The following is a 27,196-nucleotide window of genomic DNA, read 5'->3' on the forward strand; positions in this document are numbered from 1 at the left end:
GAGAGGCCACCCGAGGACCGGGAAGCACGAATGAGGGGGGACGTTTAGAAGGCCGTGAACACGAACTCGCGGTCGAAATGTCTCCGGTTCTACCCTTCTGCCCCCCCCCCCCCCCCCCCCCACACACACCAGACTGAATTCCGCACCACTTCAAGTTCCCTCACGACCACCATCATGGTGTTGCAAGATCTCGGCCGGCGGCTCAATTCGGCGATCCAATCGATCAGTGCAGGCAGTCCTATCGATGCTACCGTACGCTGCGCGTGTTCCCCTACAGTCTCGTCCAACGACCGCCGAAAGTCTCATCTAACATTCGAACCCTTGTACACGCAACCTTCAGGCGCTCGACAATGTCTTGAAAGGAGTATGCACCGCTCTATTGGAATCGGACGTCAATGTGTCACTCGTCAAGCGGTGTCGGGAACGCGTGAAAGCCAAAGTGTTGCCTCAACTCGAAGAGATTCAGACCAAGAGTCAGGGTGACGCGCTCGCGGGCAACAAGGGCAAACAGATCATCCATACAGTACGCTGCAAACTCCTCGACTCTCGGGCACGAGAGACCATGTTCCACATATGAGACACTGAACTCGCTATCTCACTCCACGCGCTTCGACAGGCAGTCTTTGATGAGCTCGTAGCATTGGTCGATCCGGGAGATGATGCCCCTCCAGCATTCAACGTAAGATCGGGTCCGAACCGTCTTCATCCGAAAACCCCACGACTGATGACTGAAATCGGACCCTAAAGCCACAGAAGGGCAAGACGAGTGTCATCATGATGGTCGGTCTGCAAGGAGCTGGAAAGACCACAACGTGTACCAAGGTGAGCCGTCATTCGTATATCCTGAGAGCAACCGGTACTCAACAAGTGTCGTTCTTTCGATAAATCAGCTCGCGACGCACTACATGCGCAGAGGATTGAAAGTCGCACTCGTGTGTGCCGACACGTTCCGAGCAGGTGCATTCGATCAATTGAAACAGAACGCTGTTCGCGCCAAAGTCCCGTTCTTTGGAAGGTGAGGACAAAACTTCCCCATTGATTTAGCCCTCCAAACCCCCTTGTCGAACTAATTCCGAGCTTGTTGCTGTCATGTAGCTACACCGAGACGGACCCGGTCTCGATCGCGTTGCAAGGAGTAACCAAGTTCAGGTCCGAGAGGTTCGATGTCATCATTGTCGACACTTCGGGTCGACATCGACAAGAGAGCGAGTTGTTCCAGGAGATGGTTCAGATCGGAGAAGCGGTCGAACCCGACATGACTGTACTCGTGCTCGATGGAGCGATCGGTAAGTCCCGAATCTCACACTTTCTGGGGGGAGGAAACGTTTCATTTTGACGAATCCCCTTTTGTATCGATACAGGTCAAGCCGCAGAAGCGCAATCGAGAGCGTTCAAAGATGCGAGTAACTTTGGTGCGATCATCGTAACCAAACTCGATGGACACGCGAAAGGAGGAGGAGCGATTTCGGCGTACGTCTCTCTTCTCCATCTTGACATACGAAAAACCCTTGGGCTTATCATCGGAATCTATGGATTATAGCGTTGCCGCAACGAATACCCCAATCATCTTTATCGGTACAGGAGAGCACTTGCACGACCTGGAAAAGTTTGCCCCGAAACCGTTCATCTCGAAAATGTTGGGCATGGGGGACATGCAAGGATTGGTTGAACGCGCACAGGAACTCGCGATGGCAAACCCGGAACGACAAGAGACGATGATGAAGAAGTTGGAGAAGGGAGAGTTCACGGTGCGAGACCTCAAAGATCAATTGCAGACGATTGCGGGCATGTGAGTTCCAACACCCATCCCAACTTTTCCCAGGCTCGAGAACGTTTCTCATAGGTTTTACTGTTGAACCTAGGGGACCTTTGTCAAACTTGACGTCAATGATTCCCGGCATGGGCGACCTGATGGGAGGCGGAACCGGAGACGATGTCGCCAAGAAGATGAAACGGGTCGCGTTCATTTTCGATTCGATGACGACCGAGGAACTCGATTCGGATGGATCATTGTTCCGAGATCCGAAACCTTCACCATCACCTGCGACGACAAGCAACAAGGAGAATGCAAAGGCACCGACGGTCGACGATTTCAAACCTCGAGAACCGAACAAGCGAGTGTTGCGCGTTGCGAGAGGATCAGGTACTTCAGTGCAAGAGGTTGAAGACCTGTTGGCGCAACATCACGGGTTCGCGATGATGGCGAAGAAGATGGGAGGCAAGAACGGGTTGATGAGCAAACTGTCAGGTGCACGGGGTGCGATGGGTGGAGCAGGAAGACCGGGTGGACTTGGTGCCGGCGCAGGGATGCCACCTATGGGTCCCGGGGGAATGCCAGACTTGTCCAAGCTGTCCGGTGGTCAAATGTCGGCTTTACAGGTTGCGTTTACTTTCCCTCTCTCGACATGTCGTTTCCGAGTATCCTCGAGCTGATTCAAGGGAATCCTTGTTGCAGAACATGCTGCCAGCAGGAGCGAGAGAGATGCTCTCGAACCCGAACGCGCTCGCACAGATGCAACAGATGATGGGCGGTATGGGAGGCGGCATGGGCGGCATGGGCGGCATGGCCGAGATGATGAAGGGCATGATGGGTCGGTAGTCGGGTTGTGCCTGCTAAATAACATCTCACGAGAATTTTCATACGAGCGAGAGAGGGGCAGAGAAGTGTTGGTTCAATTCTTCGATAGCTACAAGGGAAAAAAGTATCGACGGCGGAAGGAGCAAGAGCTATTCATTTTTCTATACGACAGACAGCAAGAACCAAGGAAAGAGGACACGGAGGGACAAAGGAACGAAGCATGTACAACCACACACAAAGCCTCGAGAGGAGGCGAACAGGAACAGATTCCCCTCGACTCGAGAACAGATTCTATAAAGATGAAAACAACAGGGCACGGACAAACAGTCGCGTAATGAAGAGGAAGTTGGGCCGGAGATATTACTCGTCTTTGGCTTTCGTAAACGACAAGCTCGGTTGGAGGGACGAAGTACGGCGAGGTCCGACTGGCGGTGGACCGAGGTTGACGTGCGTTCGGAAGAAGCCTGATCCTCCTGAGTCGCTCTCGCAGCCTGGCGTTTGCGCCTCGCCGTCGGTTGTGTCCTCGCCAAACAAAGGTCCGTCAAACCCGACCGAAGGCGCGCGATGACGGTTCATCGACTTGGTCGAGTAAACCATCTCGCCTTCGCTCGCGCTCGAGATGGACGCTTTGCGCGTCTTGGACCTCGACTTGGATGCGGGGCGCGGACGACGGGTTTCTTCGATAGCAGGGAGAGACATGGTCGCCGACGCGGGAGACGAGATGGGCGAGTTCGACGCTTCGGAGGACGACGACGACGAGGGCAGAGACGCGTCACGGCCAGGCAAGTCTGAGAGGAACGCTGGCGGTTCCGGGTCCTTAAAGCGGATCCTAGACAGCGAGAATTGTTGTTTCAGTCTGACGGACTTTGCCGCGCGAGAGCCGAGTGGGGGCAAGAGATTCAGAGGGGCAATGGACTCACGTCGACGCGTAGCCGAGGGGTCGGAGTACGAGCTTGAAGAATGCCCATCCTATCACATCGGCCTGTGGAGCAGAGTAGGGTGGAATCAGCCTAGTGCGCGAGACGAAGAGGATGTATGCACCCGCGAGAGGACTACGACGGAGAGAGTGGCGAGGGAAGCGTGATGACAGGACAGAGTGAGAGAACGTACAAAGGCGAGTGCCGCTACAGGCAGGAAGCACAGCGCTGCGAGGACTCTGAACAGGGTCGGCAAGACTTGGAGGTGATCTTGCAGCTTGTCGAGCGACGGTTCCGTGTACACCGCGAGCCAGGTCGCCTTGGCCGCAAATGGGACGCCAGACGACATCTTGCGTGAAGCTCCTGCCTAGGCGATTTGCGCTGGTCGAAGCGTGAGGATAGGTTCAATGCGAGAGTGGGCAAAGGATGCGGTGCACACCGTGCAGGAATAATTTCAATCGCCCCGGTCGGCGGCCGCAGCACTTTCACTGGGCCAAGCCAAGTTGCTGGAGTTCCGCCCATATTACAGCACTCCAAAGGGGCACTGGTAGCGGAATCCATCGTTCGCGCAAGAGACGGTTCAAATTTTGCTTGCGAAGGTCGCCGCTCGAATTAAGTTCTTACCCACAACACCAGTCCTCGCTCGAGAGCAATATTTGGTACTAGAGCGTGGCCTCAGGAAAGAAACAAGAGCAAGGCAGTGCTCGTCGCCGAAACCATGCAGCTCGGCCGGACCAGTCGCTCTCCGCGAGCTGCTACACCCTGCGAGTCCTGATTACCCACTCTGCCACATATCCCGCTTCGGACGACCTTGAGTCGTCCGTCTCCTATTTAGAGAGCGCCGAGCAAAGTCGGATCGGTACGGTTAAGGGCGAGCGATCCCAGCTATTGGCACAGATAGTCTGCTCGCGTTCGGGCCCGAGCGTCAAACGTTGCCTGGTACGGATTCGTCGTACCCGCGCGCCCTGAATAGATTGCTCGATCTGGCTGGCAACATTCGAAACGCACAAACAGCTTGTATGCAGGTCGAGCTGACTCGTAGCGAGCACTCGTCCCGGAGCGATTCACGCGCACGTGCAGAGGCGATCGCTTCGAACTCGAACTTTGAAGCTGGTGTTGCAGCCAGAAGGACGGCTCGAGCGGGTCGCGCACCAGGAATCGATAGCGGCTGTCCGTCTCGGCTGTCCGGGGCACGATAGAACGACTGGCATGTTAGCGTGTTATCTGGAGCGCGGCCGAACTTGTACAGCAGTCTCCCAAGGCGAGTAGATTGGGCCAACTTCACGCAAATACTAGTGAGTCGTTCGGGGCGTCCGAGAACGACCAAGAGGTCCAGCAGCGCTCAACTCGAACGTTGTTCCGAGCTTCCCAAAGAAGCTCGACGTGGAATGGAGTTTCACGGCAAAAACTGGATCTGGAACTCGAGCGGTACCCAATGATTGGAATTGGAGAACCACTGTTTCGAGCGATTTATCGAAAACTTTCGAAGGTATGTCTCGACACGGACATCAATACTCACTCCCGAGTACGAGGAGATTGTTTCGGCTCGAATTTGACGACTGTCGTCTTGACACTGATAGCTTCGAGACCAGAAGGTGACCAATCTGGAGGCGGCATGGTGAGTTTGTGTGGGAGACAGTGGAATAGGTAGGTTTCTTTGAGGTTTGAGCCGATCAAGCTCCTCGTACTCTCCCAGGAGTGAGTATCGATGTCCTTGTCGAGACATCCCTTTGAAAGTTTTCGATGAATCGCTCGAAACAGTGGTTCTCCAATTCCAATCATTGGGTACCGCTTGACTTCCAGATTCAGTTTTTGCCGTGAAGCCATTCCACGTCGAGCTTTTTTGGGAAGCTCGGAACAACGTTCGAGTTGAGCGCTTTACCAAGAGGTCCAGCTCCGAGCGTAGCGGTTCCTGGAATCGGAACGCTTCCAAGTCTGAGAACACGGGAGAAGGAACCCGGATCTCGAGTAGTTGAAGCCGAGGTGCTTCGACTGAAGCGAGATAAGCTCGAGGCCGATGAGTGTGACTTGTCGAGAGCTGCGGCTGTCGGATCTGAACCCATCTCAGTTCGGTGTTTACAATAATAGTAGTCGGGAGAAGTGTGCTTTCAAAAGCTGGAACCGATTTACCAGAACTCGAGGGGGGAGGTGCGGAAGCGGGTCGAGCGATCCCTGCCAAAGGTAGAGCGAACGTCAATGAATCGAACGGACATGATATCAAGGAAGCAAGACGTACCAGATGGCGGAGCGCTACTTGCGGGATGATCTCTCGGAGGGAAAGCGAGAGCGGCGGGCGGAAGCGAGACTACAAAATGATAGAAGAATTCATGAGAATGTTCACCTTGTTCTCCTTGTTGTTGAGGGAAGACAAGAGGCATTCCTCATGAACAAGCGGCGTTTGTCACGAACAAGGGGCCTTTGTCGCGAACAAGGGGAACGTTGAAAAAGGGAAGGATTAGCGATCTGAGCGCTGGAGGGTGTTGCAAAAGGTTACAGGTCGATGCTTGCAGGGCATATCGAGATTGCGCGAAGCAGATGTGCTGACCTGCATTAATGTCGAATGCCCAAGTACTTGGTGCTGAAGCTGAAGTGGAAGTTGGTAACACGGTCGCGTCGGGCGGCATATCGATCGGCTCGTGTCGTCTGCTCCGACCTCGATCGCTCGCACAGCATGTCGGCACGGTACACGCAGTCGAAGGCAGAGACGCAGAAGCATCTCGAGATCCTCAAAGGGATGCTCAAGCGCCCCGAGAACAAGGTGAGTCGCGTCACCTCGATTCCTGTTTATCCGACACTGAAAGCCGATTGCGGCCATTCGTAGCTCTGTGCGGACTGCAAGCGCAACGGTGAGTCCCGTCCCTGCGATCGAGATCCCGGTTGACGTGCTGACTGCTGCTCGTCTCGCTCGCTCGCCCCCACCCGCATCCGTCTGCACCCTCTCCATCACGATCGCCTGCACCCTACAAGATCCCCGATGGGCTTCGACCAACCTCGGCTGCTTCATGTGCATCCGCTGCTCGGGCATCCACCGCGGCATGGGCGTACACATCACCCGCATCAAGTCGGTCGACCTCGACACCTGGACCCCGGAGCAGATCGCAACCATCCAAAAGTGGGGCAACCATCGCGCAAACCTGTACTGGGAGGCGCACCTCAAACCGGGTCACATCCCGCCCGAGCAGTACGTCGCTGTTTGCCTCGCGGTCCATCCCGCTCACTCACTCCCTCGTCCACCTGCTTCACAGCAAGATTGAGAGCTTCATTCGAAGCAAGTACGAATCGAGACGGTGGGCGATGCAAGGACCTCTCCCGGAAGACCCTTCGAGTCTCGAACCCGACTCTGCTGCCTCTCCGGTATGCCCTTCTGAGCTTCTCTGCGGCTTTGTCCGGATAGCCTCAGTCGAAAACTGACTCTCAAAACATGCACGCGCTGCTAGTCGGCCCCTTCACCGGTGCCCGAGCCAACACCAAGCTCGGTCTCGTCTCGCAAATCGGCAACCGCTCCTGCCGTCGACCTCTTCTCGGCACCATCGCCTGGAGCCGGTTCAGGCTCCACCTCTCGACGATCTGTCCCGCAAAAAGCTTCGGCCGCGCCTCCTGCTCCGTCAGCGTCCAACTCGCTCTTTGACCTGGATTTCGACTCGCCTGCTCCTCCCGCCGCTGTTGCGTCTTCCCAGCCTCCCGCGTACAACGCTCGACCAACTCAATCATCGACTCAAACTCCGGCCCCGGCTCCTCCCCCTGTCAAACGGGACGCCAAGGCCGACATCCTCTCACTCTTCTCGGTCGCGCCTCCACCGCGACCCGTCCAGCCGACCCAAACCCAAACAACTTCTCACCACCAACAACACCAAACGCAAGGATCTGTCGGAGGTATCAGCTCGGGACTGAGCGGGCTCAGTTTCGGTGGTCCCGACTCGAATGGCGCCGCCGGATGGGGCCAAACGGCTCCTCCTCCAGTTCCGCCCGTGCAATCGGACCACGGCTTTGGAAACTTTTCCGTCAGTCTACCTCATCTCTGTAGCAAAAGAGCCTGTCGATATTTACTGACTGAGGCATCAATGTGTCACAGTCTTCGAATACTACCACTACCGTTCAGGATCCATTTGCGTCTTCGAATTCGTCCGCTTCGATTTGGGGTAGTTCAACGGCACCCATTTCGTCGTCATCTTCGACGAAACCTGCAGCCACCACAACAAACGATCCGTTTGCTGAATTCGGAGCGTTCACTGGAGGAGGAGCTGGTAACGCATCTTCAAACATTTGGGGCGGAAGCAGTTCGACGACGACAGGTGGATCGGCAAGCGCTGGAGGGTTCAGTGATATCTGGGCATAGAACATCACTGAGGTTTCTGCTTTGTCCCACTGGACAAATGAAAATCTACGCTGCTTTATGGTGAATGCGAGCTCTCTATGATGTTTCGCGAGAATAGGTCTTTCAGCAAGAGCAAAGAGCAACTTTGTAACAGCAGATGAAGACAGACAAGAGACAACATGGTGATGCAAAGATATTGATGGAACGATCCAGAAGAGAGAAAAAGATGTCTAGCTAAGGGAAACAGAACGACTGGTACAAAACCTACAAAAGTAACTCAATAATGCAAAGGGAGATAACAACATGTGGATGGCTTGTGGGAGCGGGTGGATCATGCTGGAGTAGGCAAAGCAGAAGTGGAAGCTGAACCCGCTGCTTCAGCGGCTGCAGCGGCAGCCGCTGCTTCTTCTTCTTCCCGCTTCTTCTTCGAGCTCCCGGACGGGGCAACTCCACTCAACAACTTTTTCTGTGTCGAGAGGGAAGCCAGACATCAGAACATGTAGGAGAAAACAAGCCAAAGAGATAGTAGGATCAAGGCAACGTACAGCATCTGCTGCAGAAAAGTTGACAAACATGGCTGCTGGATTTCGCGCTTTCGCTCCGCCCCGCTTCTTCTTCGGAGATACGGGAGCCGTAGGCGCACGGCTTGGGGAGGCGGCTGCAGGCGCGGGGGGCAATTTAGATTTCGGTGTCGGTGTCGATGTTGATGTCGCGACCGATTGCTTAGTCGGGGACGGCGGAGGCGAAGGGTCAACTGGAGCGCCGGGGGCAGGCATGGGTCGTAGCGGGAGAGGGACGTTGTGGTAAGATGATGATTGCGATGGGAGAAATGAAGGTGCACTGATGGCGGGCGGTCCGTACGAGTACGAGTGCGGAACTTGCATGGGTCGAGGCGGAGGGTGCGCCCACGAAGAAGGAGACGGTCTCGCCGCGAACGAAGATCGTCGACGAGGTGTCGCCTGCGATGGTGGCGAAGAGCTGGACGGGAGAGAGTGAGTAGAGTACGTGTGGGCGAGTGCCTGCGAGGTAGGCGAGCCGTAAGAGGGAAACGCGGCGAAATCGTTCGCCGATGGAGGGTAAGCACTGCGCGGCGCTGAAATGGACCGGCCATGAGCGCTGAACACTGCATCTTGCGATGCGGACGAAGTCGAAGGAGACCATCGCTCGAAGAGAGGTTGACCCGCCGTGGCCGAGTCAAAGACGTAGCTAGGCGAAGGGGCATGCTGAGTTTGATACGTTTGCTGGACCGGAACGTAGTGCGATGAGGTACGGTCCGGCAGATCAAAGGTGGTCTGATACGGAGGAGCGGAGTTCGGGTAGGCCTGACGCGTGGCCGTATCGAATGCGGCAGTCAATGCTGGATCATCGAGCTGGGCAATCTCTTCGCGGGACAGCGAAACTCCCGAAATGCAGTAGCGCGTATCGTCCGAGGTTGTGACAGAGGGGCTACGCGACAGTGCAAGACTGCCCGCAGTCGAAGACGTTCCACCTTCGAAAGATCCGCTCGGCGCAAGGGGTCCGAATTCTTGCAAGAGATGCTCCACCTGCTCCAACGTCGCTTCCGACAAATCGACATGCGACTCGAGCCTGCCGAGCATCGACGTTTCGGGGCCGTCAAACCTTCCGTCGGACGACGGGACTTGTGGCGATGCGGCAATGACCGGGAGGCGCGACCGCAGAGCCTGCTTCGAAGGGACATCAATACTGAGCTGTGCACGCTGTCGACGCCCTGGCTTTGTCGGGCTCAAATCTACACCGTCAGACAACGTCGAATTGCGTCGGGCGAAAACTCTCGAGGGCGAGTCGAGGTTGCGTGACGGCGTGGGGAAATCAGCAGGGCGGTCGTATGGTTTGGCTCGGTGCGCGTAGGGCGATTTTGTGGGGCTCGAGCAGACCGATGAAGAGGAGGGCGAGCGCCACAATTGCGTTGCGGAGGGACCGTTGCGTCTCGGAGTGACTGGTGCCGAAGTCGAGAACGACGGCGTGTACGATGAAGAAGGGTCCGCTGCGATATTGGGTTCGTCTGCTCGATGCTGGTCATACAGGTACGACTCCTGCAGCTTGGCGAAGCACGAGTCCGAATCGTTCTCGCTGAGAGGCGCTGCGGGCAACAGCATCGCTGCGGATGACGGAGTGGCGTCGAACGGGCCGTACGGGGTGAGCAATGCCGACGAGGACGACGCAGTCGAGTTGGCTGAAGACGACAAAGGGGAGAACCCGGGCGAGGGCGGGGCGAGGAAGTTGGCAGCAGCGGCGACGGGAGGATGCAAAAGTGTCGCCGTGAGTTCTGTGGGTGGATCGAGGTAGCTGTCGAACCCGAGTCCCTCGCTGGTCCCGCTAACAGGGTAGTAGGACCCGCTACTGACTTCGAACGAAGTCCGCCGCATCGGAGCAGGTAGCCCCTGCAGATCGTACTCGCTTGCGTCGTATGGCCCTGCTGGCGATGCGAGCGGAAGCGAGTACGCGGTGTCGGTCACGAAATCTTCTTGCTGCTCATTCGCGTAGGAGTAGTTCGTCCACAGGGTTGGGTCATCGGCGAGCGTCGAAGTTGGATCATAGCGCGATCGCTCGTACTGTGCCATGCCGTGCACGTAGGATGGCCTGCTCTTGCGAATGCGTGCTGCTGGCCTCTGTACAGTGAGTTCCGGGTACCGGTACGATGCGATTAGCGCCTGTCGGAGCGATCTCGAACCCAGATTCCCCCTATCTTTCCGCCGCAGCCTCCAGACTCACAAGCGTGATTTCGCTGAGCCTCCGGAACGTTGGTGATGGAGATGCTGGATGGGCGAAAAGCAGTCGTGAAGGTCGGTCAGAGCAGGCGATGCGCGGAACGATCTGGACTTGTCGGCGGGCCGGCGAAGATCGTCCCACGGGCAGAATCACCTCGAGCGAAATTGATCCGAATCTCCGGGGTATGAATTTGCGAGATCCTCGTAAGCTCTCTTCTTTGTCTGTTCCAGGCGTTTGTTGCGAGTCGGTCGGCTCTTCTCCGTGTCGCGGTCGATCGCGATCTCTGCACAAAGAAGCACCGCCCCGCCGGCAGAGCCACCAAGGATGTGGTTCCTTCTTTGTCCTTGAACCGATACGCGTCCGCAGCACGCGTCGATCGCCCATGTCAGGGCTTATTCAACCTTCGTAACTCTTCTGAATGGTCGCTTCCCCCTCGTGACAAAGTTAACCCAACCCCAGGCTTTTTTCTTTTTCTTCCCGCCCGATGCCGAACTCTTTCACAAAATCATGAATCGGGCATTGCGAGGATTCTGCGCTCCGCCGTAACCTGCGCCATTTACTACAGTAGAGGCAGGTACTGTAGCTCGCCTCGCAAGGGCTCACAAACTCAGAAGCTTTTGCGTTCTCTCGCAAGCGAATTCGAAATCAAGCTCTGCGAACTTTGGCGAAATTAAAAAGGGTCTCTTTGCCGTCGAGCTTCGAGTCTCGAACATTGTTCGAGTCGCTGCTTCTCCATGATTAAAGCGCAACTCTCTCCCCATATCAGACAGCTATTCGCCAGGCCCCCTATCCATGTGCTGTTTTCTCCCATTGGCTCCTCCGTGCATCGGTGAGCCGTGACGCGAGCACAGACTCACCGCTCGAGAGGAACGGCATGTCCATTCGACGTACACAAAGGGCGATGATCTCGCGCTCAATTGGAACAATGCTTTGCAGTGCGGTATCGTCGCAAAGACAAAGAGAGGCGAGTTGACAAACAACCTGAATGGGAAACATTCGGAAAGCAACAAAGGAAAAAAAGTGTCTACGATCACGATTGACCGTTGGTGCGGTGCGAGTTGAGCAATGGCTGTCGTTCGTCGGCAGGGATGCGGAACGCGCTCGAATCGGGCGAGGCCGTCGCCGTGCGCGGCGTCTGTGCTCCCGTTGACGAAGCGACCCGGCGCTCCGGGACGCCTCCGCCTCGCAGCTTGACCTTGTCGAACCCGCTGCCGCGAGGGGCTTGGCGCCCAATGCTGTCCGGGGTGTGACCCGATCCGTTTCCAGGCGGGAGTTCAGCAGTGCTGCGACGCTGGAGACGACGGCGCTCGATCACCCCTGCGAAACAGCCATGCGACATGTCAGACCAGGTGCGCATTGATGCATGGTCGCAAGAAACAAACTCCACGCACCGGCGATCAGGGGAGCGAGTTTTCCTGCAGCGGGCTTCCGAGGCGCACGGATGACTTTGGTTTTCATGTGAATGTCCTGCGAGGCGGAAGGAAAGAAGGAGAACATCAGGGGAGGTCGGCACGCGTCCCCGAACACCTTATCTGCCGGCCGACATAGCGGGAGACTCACCACGTAGAGATCCGTCTCGTCGACGATCTGTATGCAGGCAGAACCTGTCAGCAAGGCGCTCATATTGTCGAGAGTGCGAGAATTGGTCCTTGCCTCTTCACCAATCATTTCTTCGATAACATCCTCGAGCGAGACAACACCAATCGCTCCTCCCGGTTCTCCAGGAGTCTACAGCAGGAGCCCCGTCAGTACCTTAACCTAGCGGTGCTAATCCAGGCAGGAGACGAGTCGCACCTTGGATACGAGGAGGATATGACTGCGGCCGGTCTGGAAAAAGTTGAGAAGGTCCAAGCAAGAAGCGTCCAGACCGACTTCGGGAAGGATGGACAAGGCCATGTCGCCCAGAGCTCTACAAGAGATTTCCGGTGTACCGCGTCAGCGTGGACGGGTAAAGTATGAAGCTGCGGACTCACTTTTCGTCATCCGGATCATACGAGATGAGCTGTTTGAGAGCATCGCCTGGACGTTAGTGCCAAAGTTCTTAGAATGTTGGAGCTTTCGAGGACTGGGGACGAACTTTTTTGACAACTAGAGGATGCAGCCGAGCCGAGCCGAGCCGTCACGTCAGCTCTCGCTAGTCCCGAGAAAGCGAGGAAGTCGAAGGGAGTACTGACTGAGCATGCCGACAAAATCTGTGGGGTCTCCTGGGTTGTGCACCGGGATACGCGAGTGTCCAGAAACGAGGATCTACGAGAACGGCCATGGGTCAGCCAGACTGTCGCCCGTTTTGAGCGCTAGCGAGCAACTGACTTGATCAACAACGGCATGATTGAGCTTGACGTCGGCAGCGAGCGAGTAGATGTCTGTCATGAAGTTCCTACTGCTTGAGCATATACTTTATTAACGACTGACTCCGAGAGCAGCGCACCTTCGAGCGGCGTCATGATATCTTCGACGCTCTTGTCGTTCAGGCTGCGAGCGATTGAGCCTGATCAGACGGACTATTCTGCGAGTCAACAAGCGATGTACGTACTCGAGAACGGAAGAGATAATGGTCGCTTCGTCTTCGCTGAGGGTTTCCTCGCCGAATTCTACGGAAACGCGCACAAAGCGGTCAGGTCAGAGCGCGCAATGGGCTATGAACACATGCACTGACGTCGGTGGAGACCGACAAATGTCTTGAGCTCGGCCTTCTTGTACAGTGTGCCAGTCTCCTCGCCAAGGAGATAGTCGAGAAGTTTGGCGATCGGGTACGCAATCGGGAACTCGAGGTACATGAGCGCGAGGACAAATGGTGCAGTAGCGGCTCCAATGCGAAGACCGTAACGGGCGCAAACAGCTGCAAAGGAGAAACGAGATATCGCAATATCAGCACGAGGTGTCAATAATTTGCGAGAGAAATAGGGATGAACGCACATTGGGGCGCGATTTCACCGAAGATGACCTGAACATCATTCGCATTAGCTCAAATACTTTTCGAAACGTGGCCTGTATCATGTGCTTACGATGAGAGTGGTCGAGACGACGACAGCACAGACTCCGCCTCCGAGAATCGAATCGAGAAAAATGGCTGGCAACGCGGAGCATAAGGTGACCAAGTTCCCGCAAGTCGAGGCAACGGAATTCGAAACTTACGTAGAGACTCGTTCACGACGACATTTGAGAGCAAAAGCACGACCAGGACCCAGTGTCGGCCTCTTTCGAGCAACTTGATGACCTTTTTCGCGTCTTTCTGTTCCTGCTCCGTTCCCGATGTCGACAAGACTGCTCAAACGAAGTAAAGTCAGCGACTGGTGACAGTTCGGGATTGCATTCTTGTGCTCACCTTGCAGATTGACCAGGTCGAGACCCATGAGGCCCAAAGTCAAGCCTGTTGCGGAGAAGCAGGGTCTGATCAGTCTCACGATACATCAAAGCACATCTCAGGTAGAGGAGCTTTACCTGCGAATACACCGCCTGTATTGGTCGAGAGAATACCCGTCAGAGATCAGCTGCACGTGCGATGGGAAAAGGTCGAATCGATGACGAAAGGCACAAGCTCCTCACCGAGCAAGACGAGGACTCCCGACAGGCCCAACTTCCACCAGAACGCTGTGTACAGATGCAAACTAGGGAAATCAGATCGTGACCACGGTAAGAGCTAGCGATGTGATCCACGAACCGCTAGATCCGGGAGGAACATCGGGCGCATCGTCATGACCTTGTAACCACGCGGTCGGCGCGGCATACGCCTTGAGGATCGTGGGCAAGAGCACGAGCAGCTTGGCTAGCGAGGCCGAGCGTGAAAGGTGGTGAGCCGGCATATCGAGATCCGCAGCCCGAGTCGATCGAGGAAAGTTTGATCCGACTTTTGGCTACGTGGAGAAGGCGGGCAAGCAGAAGGTGGTGCGGAAGCAAATGAAGACGCGGCTCGCGCTGCAGAAAGTTCCCCTAGGTGTTGCGAAGGAGACGGGATTGGAGCAAACAAATCGACGAGTTGGCGAAAACCTCTCTTTTGGAGAACAAGTCACGCATCATGATTCGGCCCCTGTCGTATTTCGACCCATCATGCTGACCTCGCTACTTTCGCGATTCTTGCAGCGCATTCAAGATCAGACTGCAACTTGAACCTCGATTGAACGTCAGAGCGATTGGTGCACCAGAATCTTAGACTGATGCAAGAATGCAGGTCTAATCAACCGCATTCGCACGGACCTGTCGTACTGAATCTCCGCTCGCTCCGCTCAACTTGAATGAGTTCATCGATGCGACAGGCTCGAGTGCATACTCTCACAGGCAAAAAGAGAACAGCTTGATAGTAATGGCAAGGACAAATTGCCTGTATAACCCGCTTGTTAAGAGAAACGGCGTTCTCGAGATGCTTCCGTTGGTATAAAGTCCGGAAATCCCAGTACATGACCGTAGTAATGTGATCTAAAGACTCGCTTGCCGCTTCTCGGCCCAAAAGTCCGAACGGGGCCCGTCGTGAACAAATTCTGTGTACTCGACGATCTGCGCAGGCTCACATGATCAGCTCAGCGTCACTGGTCAGATGATTTCAGGTCATGCCGACGAATATACGTACCTCGGGGGAAATGGCGTCGCAATGAGCAAATACGCGCGACGACACTGCAAAGGTGGATACGAGGAGCAATCAGCTGGGGTAACAGGAGAGCAAGACCGACACGCAGCCGTACCTGTATTGTTGTCTCGACGGCTGCGAAAGTAGAGTGGGTCGTCAGCTCCGCTAGATCACTTTCAAGGAGCAGAACGAGCTCACTTCTTTCCCTCTCGCCTGAACCTCGACAGCCTCTCGACAAACGTCCACAGCGGTCCCTCCGCCTCGATCGAGCCGTCAGGGTTCCTCTGTGGTACCCATTCGGGGTGTAGCGCCATGAGCGGAATCGATTTCTTCGCCTTGCCCCTTCGCGTCAGGATCAAACCGAGGTCGACCATGCGTTGAAACGCATTGAGCAATGTTGCTACGGGATCGAACGAGGTATTTCAGCGAAGTCGATTTGACCAAGCTGTCGAAAGGAATGACTGACCTTGATTGACAGCTTCGAGATAACTCACATCGCCCTGCGCGAACAAAGTTTTCGCGAGCAGCTGCGCGCTAGACTGGAACGTCTTCTCGGCGAACCAAGCGACAGGCTTGTCGACCGAAGGTGCAGCGGCGGTTGGCGTTAACGCGAATAATGAAACTGCTGCGAGCCAATCTGACGGTACGAACCACACTGGATGAGTTTTCACGCGAGCTAACGAGGTAATCGGTGCACCTGACTTACATCCTTCGACAAACGGCCACACCAGGAAACAGAAGAAATCATAGTTGTTGCGTCCGGCAGCGCGTTCCTCGGATGACAGCCCGATCAGGTCTCCCTCGACGCTGATCACTCCATCCGCGACAAGAGACGAGATGACCTGATTCGGACACAATAGTCAATCATGGGACAGGTATAGCTGCGTGAAAAGTGAACAGACATACCCGTTCGGCATTGACAAAGAGACCCTCGGTGGCAAACACGAACTCGTTCTGCATCAAGCGTGACAAGAATCGTAATTCCGACAATAGCTCGGACCGCTCCATTCGCTGTGCAGGTGCAGCACCTCCCGCCTTGACGCGCGTGTAGAGTACGGCGCAAAGGAGAGCCTCCTCGACGAACAGATGGATGACCTGGTTTCGATAGAAGGAGAGGCGGAACCGATCGAGCGGGTGATAGGTCGGCTCTATCAGTCCTGGTGTTTCTCCAACGAGATCCTTCAAGATGACGAGGGTCTTGTCGACGACTTCTTCGACCGTCATTGAGCCAAATTCGGCAACCTGACCTCCACGTTTCTCGATCGCCTTCTTGAGCCACAGCACTCGCTTGATGAGCTCTTGTTTGCCGACTCCCTGTCGCACAAGCGCGTTCAGCTTCCAAGAGTCAAATGATACAGCTCCGTAACGAGAGCTCGTACCCTTCCTCGAATTGTCAACAATACAGCGCCGAGCAGACCCGCCGGCATCACGATCTGAACTTCATTGATCCCTGCGAGAACCTCGTATCCGAGCGCCTTGAGTAGCGTCGCCTGATCTTTTCTCGGCCGTTTCCCTTCAGGTCCTATGGGTGCTTGGGATCTTCGTTCGAGTTGTTCACCAAGCCAGGCTTTGAGGCTGAAAGGCTTTTGGAACCTAACATCGATGCGTCCCAGCTCGAGTTGAATGACTCGGGTATTGAGTAGCAAGCCACCAAGGCTGTCAAAGAAGGTATGGAGTCAACAACCGTTGCCTCAACGGGGACCATGCCGTAGAACAAGGAACCGGTGCTCAAACCTTTCTTTCTCTTTCGGATTGCCAAGAAGCTCGTTCACGTAGCTCTCGGTCTCGATCACTTTGTCGTACTGCAGTGAGATGGGACAGAGCCAGCAGTCGTCCATCTTGCCGCTCTCGAGCGCTTCCAGCACGTATTTGAGGATACCCAGCTTTGGCGGTAGCAGCTTGCCTGTCCGACTGCGAGAGCCTTCGACTACATGGGCACGCCGAGATTCAGCTGTGACGCTCGCTGCAAAGACGGGAGACCAAGTCAAAGACCTACTGAAACATTCGACTGGTCGAAAAATACAAAGTCAGCGAATGGTTTCCGAGCTGTGACTGCGTGAAACGTGCAATAACGCACTATTGCTACCGTTGGCCAAGAGTTGCTCGATATAGTCTTTGACGACAGTGTTGTAGATTGGATCTGCACCGAACGAACGGCGAATGAAGAAGGCGCCGCATTTCGCAAGGGCTGGACCGACTACTGGCATGTTGAGGTTTTCTCCCGCAACGATATGTGGAAGGGATAGTCCGAGTCGGAAGAAAAGCCACGAAATAGCTTAAACGAGAACCGACGAAAGGAAATCAGTCTGAGCTGCTCGCGAGCTGCGAAGAGAACGGAAGGGAGCATACTCAAATAGTCAATGTGTGATTTGTGACAAGGCAAAATGAGGAGCGACTGTTTCTTGGAAGCGGCATAGACCGCAACTTCCTTGAACCGCGAATACTCCTTGATATCGATCTCGAGACCTTGGTCATACAGTCGCACGAGCAGATTATTGACAAGAGCCTGTCAGATCCAGACGACGAGTACGTTTGCATCGGTCATTCAGCCGAACCAGGTTTGGAGGACAAAGCTTGCGACTCACACCAAAGAACCGGAGGAATCGGACTGAATCCATCCTCGCGACGAGTCCTTCCGCCACCTTGCTCGTTTCGATCCGTACCTGGCGCTCGATCTGTTCTCGCTTCTTCGCGACAAGTTTACCGTTGTCGGGCAGGTTGAGCGCGGCGAGTCGTTCCTCGACGACTTGCTGTTGTTTCGCAATCACCTGAGGCGAGGTCATGATTCCTCGTATGCAAGATTCGCTATAGCCCTCGTAGAATACCCGAGCTCCGACATAGTCTAGGCCATGCACACGTGAGCTTGAATAGTCGGTTCGAGACTGTGCGCAGGACACTCACTGTCGTATGCTCTCCACCCAGAGCCAGTCGCCCATAGAGACAGCTGTTTCGAGAACTAGAGTTCGACCCGAGTGAGAAATGTTACTCGAGCGATACTTGCATTGGAAGTGTACATACCTCGTACGGGTCGGCTCGCAGGTGTCCCGCATGACCCTCGGTCAAGTTCCTCTGGTTCGAGTTGCCGTCTTTCTTCCTGATTACACGCTCGCGCTCTGCCTCGCTCGTCAAGATGGGTTCCAAGCTGGTGAGGCCGCCTTCCGAAATCGACACTCGCGAGTAAGGTCGCGTACGCGGGACGAGATCGGTACCCAACAATGCGAGGGCTTCTGGATCATCGGGACCGAGTGTGCTGAGCGCAGCAGGAGGCGGGCTGACAGGTTGTGGACCCGATGCGGGAGACATTGCAAATGGCGGGGAAGCTGGTCGTGACGAGTGGGGGCAGAACGTTGCTCTCGAATGCCGGACGCCTAGGTCGACCAGCGAGCACTGAGCCGGAGATCAGACTGCTGCACCCGGAAGCGCGATCGAGGCAAATGTCGAGCGTCGGAGGAATCGATTTCGGCAAAGTGGTAATAGCCGACAATTCACTTCGAGACAAACGCTATGATACTGCCACGGACTCGCTTGAAAGACTGTCTGATTTGTAGTATAGTTGCAATGTTGTCGGAACGCAGCATACCGCACCCTGCGTCCGCCCAGAGTGTGCAGACTCTTCTGACCTCTTCCTGCGCGCACTGCTTGTCTCCCCGTTCACCTCTTGACCCAGGTAGGACGCTTGCGAGACTTGACAAATCCGTGCTTCTTCCTCTCGACGACACGAGGATCTCGCTCAATCAGTTCAGCTGTAGAGAAAGTTGCTGTCAACGAAAAGCTCCCTTTCTCTCTCACACGAAAGACCACAGGGACCAGAACGTACCCTTCTTGAGGACGTCTCGCCACGTCTCGTCGACCGCTGCCCTCGTACCCTTCTCGACTTGACATCTCTCCCACTCTGCGAGGGCTCGTGCGAGTCCCATCGCGACCGCATCCGCCTGCGCGTTCGTTCCTCCACCCTTGACGATCGCAAACACGTTGAACGCTCCGAGCGACGACGTGAGCGTGAGCGGCTTGATGACGGCCTCGCGCAGGGTCGCTTGTGAAAAGTACGTTGCGATCGGCAGCGTGTTGATCAAGACTTGCCCAAGTTCGGGTTCTGCCGCGTCTGCTGCTTTCGACAGCGAGGTTGGGACGATCCAAACTCGCGCACTGCTCTCCTTGCGACGTCCCACCGCGTACGTTCGCTCCTGCGCATCCTGCTTGCCTAACCGACGGTCTTTGCCGACGACGCGCTCGACCGTGATTCCAGTCGAAGACACTGCCGGGGTCTGTTGGAACCGTGCGAGGATCTCTTCGAGTTGGGCGCGAAGCGATACCGAGTCGGCGCGCACCTGATCAGCCGTAGCGCGACTTGTGCCCACCGCGACGGGATCGACGACGAGCGAAGGCGTGTCCCGGTCCGAAGTTTGGATCGAGTCTGCTACTTGGGCATACGGGAGGAGGCCCTCGAGCGTCGCGAGGACCGAAGTGAGGCGCTTGTACTGCGCGGTTTTGAGATCGGTGCCGTTCCTCAGGTAGGCCGACATCTCCTTCGCGGCCTTCCACCTCCTCAGTCGCGGGTGCGGGAGCACCTCGCCAAACTCTGCCTCGGGTCCGTTGAGCGGTGCGGCGATGGACGGCAGCAACCCTTGGCGGAACAGGTGCGCGCGAGCTGCGGTGAGCGATTCGTCGAGCGATTCGATGGTCGCGTTGAATGAAGGTCTCGCAGTATACCATTGTGACGAAGGCGGCTTCTGGGTCGGCTTGATGGGAACGAGCGAAGGCGATGGAGCAGACTGAACCGGGAAAAACGCAGTCGACGATGCCGCACGCGAAGGGGCTGCACGCGCGAGGGTTTGGCGCGCAGATTTCACGGACTGGGCCATCGCGTTCGAGTGACCCGTAAGCGGTGTGGAGAAAGTCACGGCCGACGAGATGTAGCGCTCGACTTTGGCCTCTCGCATATATTTCGCAACCTCGGCTCGCGGCAACCACAACTCGCTCAAGCTGTTGTAGCAATGGCTCTGCCATCCTCTGGACTTCAGCCGGCGAGTACACCAAGCCTACCGACCGACAATGCTTCTCCTTCGGATCTCGTGCCGAACAATCTGGCTGAAACCGTAGCCGACAAGCCTACAGGGCTCCGAGGACTCGTTCAGACTGCATTGGACTCCAAGTGAGCTTCCTTCTTCGAGTTTTCGAGTGATTATCGCTGACGTGGATCCGATCAGTCCCTACTTCTCGGCCGGTTTCGGTCTCATGGTACGTCGCAACCACTCCATGATTCGCTCATAGCCCAGCTGACGATCGTATTCGACAGGCTTTGGGAGTTGGAGCCCAACTCTTGCGTCGTTCGGCCGTGTACGGTGCAACTCTGGCCCAGCGCCGAATGCTAGTTTCGCTCGAAATCTCGTCCAAGGACCCGTCCTACCTCTGGTTCCTCCAATGGATGTCGCACCAATCTGCACATCAAGCGAAACTCGCGCAGAAGCCGTTACGAGGGATCGAAGGGTTGGCCAGTCGGCTCAAGAGTCACGAGCTGGCCGTCGAAACCAAGTACGAACAACGCAAGGATGGCAGCTCGACCGCCGAGTTCAGCCTCGTACCCGGTCCGGGCACACATTACTTTAGATACAGAGACGCTTGGTTCCAGGTAAGAATCAACCCCTTTCCTATAAGTATCAAGTCGCAGACTCATCGCCCAGCGGATCCGGATCCGTGCAGGTCAAGCGTGAACGAGCGACCAACATGCTAGATCTCAATTCGGGCACACCCTGGGAGACGGTACACCTCACGACGCTCTCGAGGGATCGACAACTGTTCCCGGCTCTGCTGTCAGAAGCCCGCAAGCTGGCCCAACAAGCCGTCGTTGGCAGAACGGTCATCTACACGGCATGGGGAGCAGAATGGAGACCGTTTGGACGACCGAGAGAGAAGCGATTGTTGGAGAGTGTCGTGCTCGATGCAGGTGTCAAGGAGAGGGTGGTTGACGATGTCAAATCGTTCATGGGTCGAGGGCGCTGGTACTCGGAGCGAGGTGTGCAGTTGTTCCCTCTTGCTGCTGCTGTCGTATCGCTTGGTTCCTGACCCGTGATCGCACAGGTATTCCATATCGGAGAGGTTACTTGCTGCACGGTCCGCCTGGGTCCGGCAAGTCTTCGTTCATCCAAGCTCTCGCTGGATCGATCGACTACAACATCTGCGTGCTCAACTTGTCCGAACGAGGTTTGACCGATGACAAGCTGAATCACTTGCTCGCGAACGCTCCCGAACGGAGTATCGTCTTGTTGGAAGATATCGACGCGGCATTCTCGAAACGACAACAAACTGGCGAAGCTGGGTGAGTCTACTCGTTCTTAAACTTTCACTCAAAGCATAGCAGTGCTCTGACCAGGCCATGGACGATGACAGCTTCAACGGCAACGTGACGTTCTCGGGTCTGCTCAACGCGCTCGACGGTGTCGCTTCGTCCACCTCGCAACGCATCCTGTTTCTCACGACGAACCACCTCGACAAACTCGATCCTGCCCTGATTCGACCCGGGCGAGTCGATTTGAAAGAGTTGATCGACGATGCCACTTCGTACCAAACTCGAGAACTCTTTGATCGATTCTATGCCGATCAACCCGATCTCGAATCGACTGATTTCGAACGATTGAAGGAGAGTATGGTCGGCATGGTCGAGGAGGCGGTCAAGGAAGGGACTCGGGTCAGTATGGCGGCGCTGCAGGGACACTTCATTCGACATGACGCCGAGAACGCGGTCAAAGGTTGGGATGAACTCAAGAGGCAAGCGCAGGAAGATCAGGCACGAAGAATAGCGGACGAGCAGGCGGGACGGGAAAAGGTTCGACTTGCTTCGATGCCGTGAGACAGAGATGTGAGGATAGAAAGATTGCAAAGAATCTGGTCGCTGGCTCGACCTGCCCCGAACTCAAAGCGCTCGAGATTGACCGCTTCTGATGCTGCTGGACCGCCGCAACTACCTAATTGCGCTGTAAGACTCAAGAGAGCTTGGTCTGCGATTTTCAACCTCGCGCACGGTCCGCGCAAATACTTTTCTAGACATTCTCGTTTGAGAACACCAGCGACTACTGTTCGGAAAGCTTTGACACCTTATACTGCCGAATTGTCAGATTGCATCTACCAGTAGTGTTCAGCAGAGACAAGCATTGGATCTCGAAACGCAGAATGAGAGAAGATCTTTGTTTTATTCAGTAGATAATCACAAATCAGCCCCATAACATTTTTTCCGTCATCTCCAACACGAAACTATCATCCAAAGAATCTTGTGATCCACTCGCGATAAACTTGGGTTTGATTTCGAACCTTGCCGAATCGTTGTTGTTGTTGTCAAGTTCAGAACGACAAGACGAGATATCGGGTTCTTGATCAAATTTCATTCTCATGAAATTTTCCCGAACTTGATCTGGTAGTCCTCCCAAGTGTACGAATCGAGGTTCATGTTCGTCTTCATCTTCTTCTCCTTGTTGAACAGCCTTTGAACCTGTCCGTTTCGCGTTCGGTTTGACCAAGTGGTCATTCTGTTCGGTTCCGCGAATCCCGGTGACGAGTTCGTACCGTTTCACCGGGAACCCCATCAAGGCGTAGTATTCTCGAGAATCGACCGTTCCGAGAGAGTAGGTCGAATTGCGATACGTCGAGCGTCGATGAGGTGAAAGTCGTTGCGAAGGACGAATGATCGCTTCTTGTTCATCCGGATCCTCTCCATCTTGTGGTTGATCGATCGAACCGGACGTGAACGCTGAAGGTTGCAACAGAGTTGGCAAGGGAGTGATCGACCTCGAGATCGGTCGCAAAGGTGAACGTGGAGGTCTCGGAGGAGGTGGGTGTACTTTGACCTGTAACGACCGAACGGGCGTTTTCGTGACGCTTCGAGAAGTCGAGTTGCAAATCGACAAGGACGAGTCGGAAGTCTCGAACGAGTTTTTCGTCGAAGATGAAGACAGGTCGAAATCTGCCGCTCGATCCGACAAGCTCGAGGATGACGAAGCGTACGAAGAGACAGAAGCAGGTCGAGCAGTTGGAGGGGGAAACGGAGTCCTAGGTCGTCGTTTCGAGGTGGGTCCATTCGGGAAATGAACTCGTCTCGAAGGGGACACGCTCGAGAGCGCAGGGTAGTTGCTGAAGATCCTCTTTGGGCGTGCTGGAGCATTCGGCGTGATCCGGGGATTCGTACGAAGTGACCTCGGTGGCGTCGCAGGAGGTTCAAGCTGCAATCCGAGAGAGTTTTCGAGAGGAATCGGAGGCAATGCACTGGTCGGTGGAGGGGAAGGTGCAACCATCGATCGAGGTCTCGACTGAGGTGGAGTTTGAGGTGTGCCCGGAGTGGCAAACTCTGGAGGCGAGAGGAGACCATTCCGTACTGGGGACCGAGGTGAAGGGGGTACGAGAGGCAGATCGATCGTCGAGTGACGTCGAGGAGATGCGGGTCCGAGCGACAATGGAGCATCGACATCACTATCGTCCTCGACTTCTTCTGCAACTGGTCGTCTTTGCTGCGAACGCGCGTTCGAAAAAGTTGGAAACACGTTCGATGCCAATTTCGGCTTGTGCGGAAAGACGAGGTTCTTGCCTTGACGTGAAGGCGAGTGTCGTTCGGGCGCATACGGTTCCTTGAGCGGGGTGTATGGCGATTCAGGCGTCAAAGGCCAACGAGTATCTTCGCGAGTTTCTCCTACACGAGCAGGAGCTGCCTGTAGCGTGATGGTCTCGTTCCTTGTCGTCGGCAGCTCGAGCCAGGGTTTGAGTCCAGTCGTCGGAGATCTCGGTGCGAGGTTCGTAAACGGCCTGTCTCGTTCCTCTTGCTCGGTTCGGTCTGGAGGAGGCGGAAACAGTGTAGGCGACAACAGAGCAGATGGAGTAGGTGATACCGGAGGAGTCAAAGACGGAACAAAGTTGGGAGTTGGCGAGCTCGAACGGAGTTGCGATGCGGAACGCTTGAGTCGCAAAAAGAAATTAGGCGTAGGCGCGGGCGGTGGGAGTGCCAGATAGGACGTCAGGGGTATACTCGACGTTGAAGCGCTGTTGAGATTCGGAGGCAGGGGTATCGAGATTGGAGACGGCGGAGCTTGCTATACCGAGGGAGGGCAAGTCAAAGTCAGAAACCTAATCCATTGACGTGTATCTAGAGAGTACTGACACGTTGTCGCGGCATATCAGAGCAAGAACGTGGACGATGAGTCAGAAAGGACTAAACAGAGAAAAAGAAGTGGTGGCAATCTTCAAGAGGACGACTTTTGGCGCGTCACAGCAGGAGACCCCAGGAGAACGCAGAATTGTTCTCACATGGTGAGGAATGTGTCGGAACAGAGGCAGCTTGGGATAGCTTTGCAGTGATGAAGCCGCGTCAAGGCAGGAATCAGACCTCCTGACAATCCATGGGCGCGTGCTCGTCCATGCAGGATTTATGCAATACTCGGCGCTTGGTCAGAATTCTCCAATACTTGCCGGGCCAATCCGTCAAAACGCTCGGTAGTAAGCGTCTAAGAGGACAACAACGAAATCCAAGCTGTCCAACACAAGGCTCGCAACCGGTAAACTGATCTAATGGTCTATTTCCGAGTCCGAACCCTCGAGTACTACTTGGCTCGCAGAACCATTGCGTCAAGCCAGACAAAGAATGAGACGGAGCTGGGCGAACGTATACACAGCGACAAAATGGACGCAAGCGTCACGAGGGTTTGTTCTTTTATCTTTTTTCGGCAAGAGGGGGGAGGGGGGTAGTGTTGCGTTACATGCCGGGGTTTTTTTTACACGTGAGCGAACAAGCCCTTTGATTTCCTCTCTTTGGTCATGGCGGCAATGACGGCGGCACCGACTCCCGAACCGTCCTCGGCGTGGTACGTCTTGATTTGACGACCCTTTTCGCCAAAGATGTCGACCAGACCTTCCTCGAGGCGAGTAGCGAATCCAGGGTATTTCTGATAGAGCGCACCTCAAGTTTCGGCGTCAGTGACGGCCACAAGCGATTCCTCGCCATCGCTAGAAAGAAGTGGAGGGAAACGCTCACGTTGTACAGAGAACCGTCCGTGGCAATACCGATGGTGTTTTTGGGGTCGTGAGGGCCGTCGAGGAGACCTTGCTTGCTGACGACGGCAGCGATACCGCATGCGGAAAGACGAGCAGCACGGGTACTAGCGCAAAGCGAGGTAACACCTAGTCAGCAACTGAAGCGAAGGGGGGAAGGCGTCCGATCGACGAGAAGCTCACCCGATGAGGACGGCGAGGCGACGCATGAACTGACGTTCGGCAATGGTCGTGTCAAGGGCGAAGAAGTGAGCAAACAGACCCGTCACGGTGAGGAGTTCGTCGGTAGGGTCGCTGGTGAGAAAATCATGCCATGGTCAGCCGAAACGTTCGAGACCGAGACGAATCGCGCAAACTGCTCACGATTCAATCAAAGACAGGAAAGCAGTGTCGAAGCAGAACCTGAGAACAGAGAGCAGCTGTCAGTCTGCCGGGTCGCGACAGATGCAGGAGACGATAACGGCAACGTACGGCTTCTCGACCTTGTAGGTCTCTTGACCGAGGAACAGGACGCCCTCGTCGATCATTTCGCACATGATCAACCTGAAGATCTCTCCGAGGTAGAGTCCGGCAATCATCTTTTCAAACGCTTGCTCTCCGGGTTTGTTCGAGGTCTCGTCAATCTCGATATCGTACGAAGTGCGAGGAAGGTTCTCGTGCGTGGTCGAATCGAAAGCACCCCTGTGAAGATTACAATAGCTCAGTCGGGGTAATCCTCACGCCTGAGCTCGAGACAGCGAAAGACGTACCACTCGCAATTGATGGCCATCTCGGCGTCTGCCGGCAGTCCGAGGTCGTTGATCTTGGTGATGTTGCCGATCTTTTCCATGTACGCGGCGTTGCAACCGGTACCAAAGATGATGCCGGCCTTGGTCGAGCCATCGACGTACGCCGAGGCGATCAAGGTACCGGTCGTGTCGTTGATGAGAGCGACGAGCGAGACGGGCACGTTCTGCACGCGTCGAGAAGGGACAAGCGGGATCAGCGGGAGCACGCGCAGGCGCGAGAGAGAGGAGAACAAGACTGACGAATTTGTCGAGAGATTTCTGGAACATGGCGGCGCAGTCCTCGCCTTCGGCTCCGGGGGCACCGAACCCTTTGGTCCACCTGATCAAGACTCCGTGATCGATCTTCTCTTGCAGACACGGGTACGAGAAGGTGAAACCGAGGGCGAGGGGTTCGGCGAGGTCGACCTTGCCCTCGTCGTCCGAGAAATGGTCGGTGATAAAGTTGTTGAGGCATTCGGCGCAAAAGTCAAACAGGTCCTGGGCATCTTTCTGCTTCTGATCCTCGGTACTATATCAAGAGAGAGACGATCAGATTGAAATCTCGCGCGGCATGACCGGGAGGAGAAACTGACAGGCGGTACTTGGTTTGGGTGACTTCGAATCGACCCTCACCCTCGAGCTCAACGTGGCACACGCGCAAGTTGGTTCCTCCGAGGTCGACTGCGAGGTACGAACCCTTTTCCTTGCCGGTGGGCCAGCCAAACACGAATGTCGGCAGCATGGGCTGGGGAGAGGCGCATGAGTTGGGTCGCAATGTACTCGAGGTGCGAGGCAGGTACGTACGACTTCTTGGTCCTTCTTGGCGAGTCCCTTTTCGAGGGTGTCGACGAACGAGTCGACAATCCTGTAAACGAGCGGTGCAAGCGACGATTTAGTCGGTCTCGGCCAAGGTGAGGATGCACACAGAGGGAATGGGGATATACATGCGCATGCGCTGCGGGGTGATGGTCAGTTGCTGCTCGAGCTTGACGTAGTAGTCGGCCATGTCCTTCTTGGCAGCGGCCGGGTGCGAGTGGTCATCTTGGGTGCGCGTAAAGTGCAGCTTGCGGTCGGCCTCGGAGCGACGACCGACTTCCGAGATGGATCCACGCGCAGTGGTCGACGCTCGGCGGGTCGAAGTGCGGGCCTGGAGCGAGTCGCGACGAGCGGGATTGTCGGTGACGTTGAGCGAGTCAGTCTCGCTAGATCAAACTATCGATCACGCCAAGGGGCGGCTTTGAACGTGAGCTCACCTCGGTGTGGGATGTGCGGCGGCTGGTGCTGGTCATGGTTGCGGACAGG

At 55.6% G+C, this 27,196-nt stretch overlaps 10 protein-coding genes across 10 annotated transcripts; 3 read left to right on the forward strand and 7 right to left on the reverse strand.

Annotated features, from left to right (window-relative positions):
• Positions 1-174: 174 nt before the first annotated feature.
• Positions 175-2,599, forward strand: SRP54 (RNA-binding signal recognition particle subunit SRP54; the record flags this gene model as incomplete). The annotated part of the gene is made up of 10 exons (XM_076678756.1): positions 175-252; positions 341-523; positions 617-679; positions 748-822; positions 891-1,015; positions 1,096-1,286; positions 1,362-1,470; positions 1,541-1,789; positions 1,863-2,379; positions 2,456-2,599. The coding sequence occupies 10 exons, from the start codon at positions 175-177 to the stop codon at positions 2,597-2,599; spliced, it is 1,734 nt and encodes a 577-aa protein (XP_076533994.1).
• A 339-nt stretch (positions 2,600-2,938) lies between these two features.
• On the reverse strand, positions 2,939-3,844 carry JCM15063_000956 (uncharacterized protein; the record flags this gene model as incomplete). Its single annotated transcript, XM_076678757.1, has 3 exons — positions 2,939-3,407; positions 3,499-3,560; positions 3,689-3,844. 3 exons carry the CDS (start codon positions 3,842-3,844, stop codon positions 2,939-2,941), a joined length of 687 nt encoding a protein of 228 aa, XP_076533995.1.
• A 2,322-nt stretch (positions 3,845-6,166) lies between these two features.
• On the forward strand, positions 6,167-7,831 carry JCM15063_000957 (uncharacterized protein; the record flags this gene model as incomplete). The annotated part of the gene is made up of 6 exons (XM_076678758.1): positions 6,167-6,253; positions 6,317-6,341; positions 6,463-6,676; positions 6,741-6,849; positions 6,933-7,496; positions 7,568-7,831. 6 exons carry the CDS (start codon positions 6,167-6,169, stop codon positions 7,829-7,831), a joined length of 1,263 nt encoding a protein of 420 aa, XP_076533996.1.
• A 310-nt stretch (positions 7,832-8,141) lies between these two features.
• JCM15063_000958 (uncharacterized protein) lies at positions 8,142-10,392 on the reverse strand (the record flags this gene model as incomplete). The annotated part of the gene is made up of 2 exons (XM_076678759.1): positions 8,142-8,276; positions 8,356-10,392. The coding sequence occupies 2 exons, from the start codon at positions 10,390-10,392 to the stop codon at positions 8,142-8,144; spliced, it is 2,172 nt and encodes a 723-aa protein (XP_076533997.1).
• A 1,178-nt stretch (positions 10,393-11,570) lies between these two features.
• On the reverse strand, positions 11,571-14,343 carry JCM15063_000959 (uncharacterized protein; the record flags this gene model as incomplete). The annotated part of the gene is made up of 18 exons (XM_076678760.1): positions 11,571-11,857; positions 11,932-12,007; positions 12,101-12,127; positions 12,194-12,268; positions 12,335-12,449; positions 12,514-12,559; positions 12,715-12,787; positions 12,851-12,903; positions 12,969-13,012; positions 13,074-13,131; positions 13,197-13,379; positions 13,457-13,484; positions 13,546-13,610; positions 13,676-13,804; positions 13,866-13,910; positions 13,982-13,996; positions 14,087-14,131; positions 14,202-14,343. 18 exons carry the CDS (start codon positions 14,341-14,343, stop codon positions 11,571-11,573), a joined length of 1,506 nt encoding a protein of 501 aa, XP_076533998.1.
• Positions 14,344-14,953: 610 nt separating this feature from the next.
• Positions 14,954-18,404, reverse strand: JCM15063_000960 (lysophospholipid acyltransferase family protein; the record flags this gene model as incomplete). The annotated part of the gene is made up of 15 exons (XM_076678761.1): positions 14,954-15,031; positions 15,105-15,148; positions 15,217-15,236; positions 15,300-15,501; positions 15,568-15,738; positions 15,808-15,943; positions 16,008-16,415; positions 16,481-16,757; positions 16,836-17,028; positions 17,098-17,109; positions 17,179-17,376; positions 17,451-17,607; positions 17,687-17,943; positions 18,003-18,057; positions 18,120-18,404. 15 exons carry the CDS (start codon positions 18,402-18,404, stop codon positions 14,954-14,956), a joined length of 2,493 nt encoding a protein of 830 aa, XP_076533999.1.
• Positions 18,405-18,752: 348 nt separating this feature from the next.
• On the reverse strand, positions 18,753-20,041 carry MRPS9 (mitochondrial 37S ribosomal protein uS9m MRPS9; the record flags this gene model as incomplete). The annotated part of the gene is made up of 2 exons (XM_076678762.1): positions 18,753-18,844; positions 18,919-20,041. 2 exons carry the CDS (start codon positions 20,039-20,041, stop codon positions 18,753-18,755), a joined length of 1,215 nt encoding a protein of 404 aa, XP_076534000.1.
• Positions 20,042-20,095: 54 nt separating this feature from the next.
• BCS1 (bifunctional AAA family ATPase chaperone/translocase BCS1) lies at positions 20,096-21,948 on the forward strand (the record flags this gene model as incomplete). The annotated part of the gene is made up of 6 exons (XM_076678763.1): positions 20,096-20,253; positions 20,309-20,339; positions 20,398-20,730; positions 20,802-21,114; positions 21,180-21,417; positions 21,489-21,948. 6 exons carry the CDS (start codon positions 20,096-20,098, stop codon positions 21,946-21,948), a joined length of 1,533 nt encoding a protein of 510 aa, XP_076534001.1.
• Positions 21,949-22,309: 361 nt separating this feature from the next.
• On the reverse strand, positions 22,310-24,255 carry JCM15063_000963 (uncharacterized protein; the record flags this gene model as incomplete). Its single annotated transcript, XM_076678764.1, has 2 exons — positions 22,310-24,172; positions 24,241-24,255. The coding sequence occupies 2 exons, from the start codon at positions 24,253-24,255 to the stop codon at positions 22,310-22,312; spliced, it is 1,878 nt and encodes a 625-aa protein (XP_076534002.1).
• Positions 24,256-24,850: 595 nt separating this feature from the next.
• On the reverse strand, positions 24,851-27,183 carry JCM15063_000964 (uncharacterized protein; the record flags this gene model as incomplete). Its single annotated transcript, XM_076678765.1, has 11 exons — positions 24,851-25,021; positions 25,111-25,234; positions 25,311-25,421; positions 25,491-25,529; positions 25,599-25,808; positions 25,877-26,079; positions 26,156-26,423; positions 26,488-26,639; positions 26,699-26,759; positions 26,839-27,041; positions 27,148-27,183. 11 exons carry the CDS (start codon positions 27,181-27,183, stop codon positions 24,851-24,853), a joined length of 1,578 nt encoding a protein of 525 aa, XP_076534003.1.
• Positions 27,184-27,196: the final 13 nt, after the last annotated feature.

This window comes from Sporobolomyces koalae (genome assembly GCF_050403365.1).
Source record: "Sporobolomyces koalae JCM15063 DNA, S_koalae_JCM15063T_v1_ctg17, whole genome shotgun sequence".
Taxonomy (NCBI): domain Eukaryota; kingdom Fungi; phylum Basidiomycota; class Microbotryomycetes; order Sporidiobolales; family Sporidiobolaceae; genus Sporobolomyces; species Sporobolomyces koalae.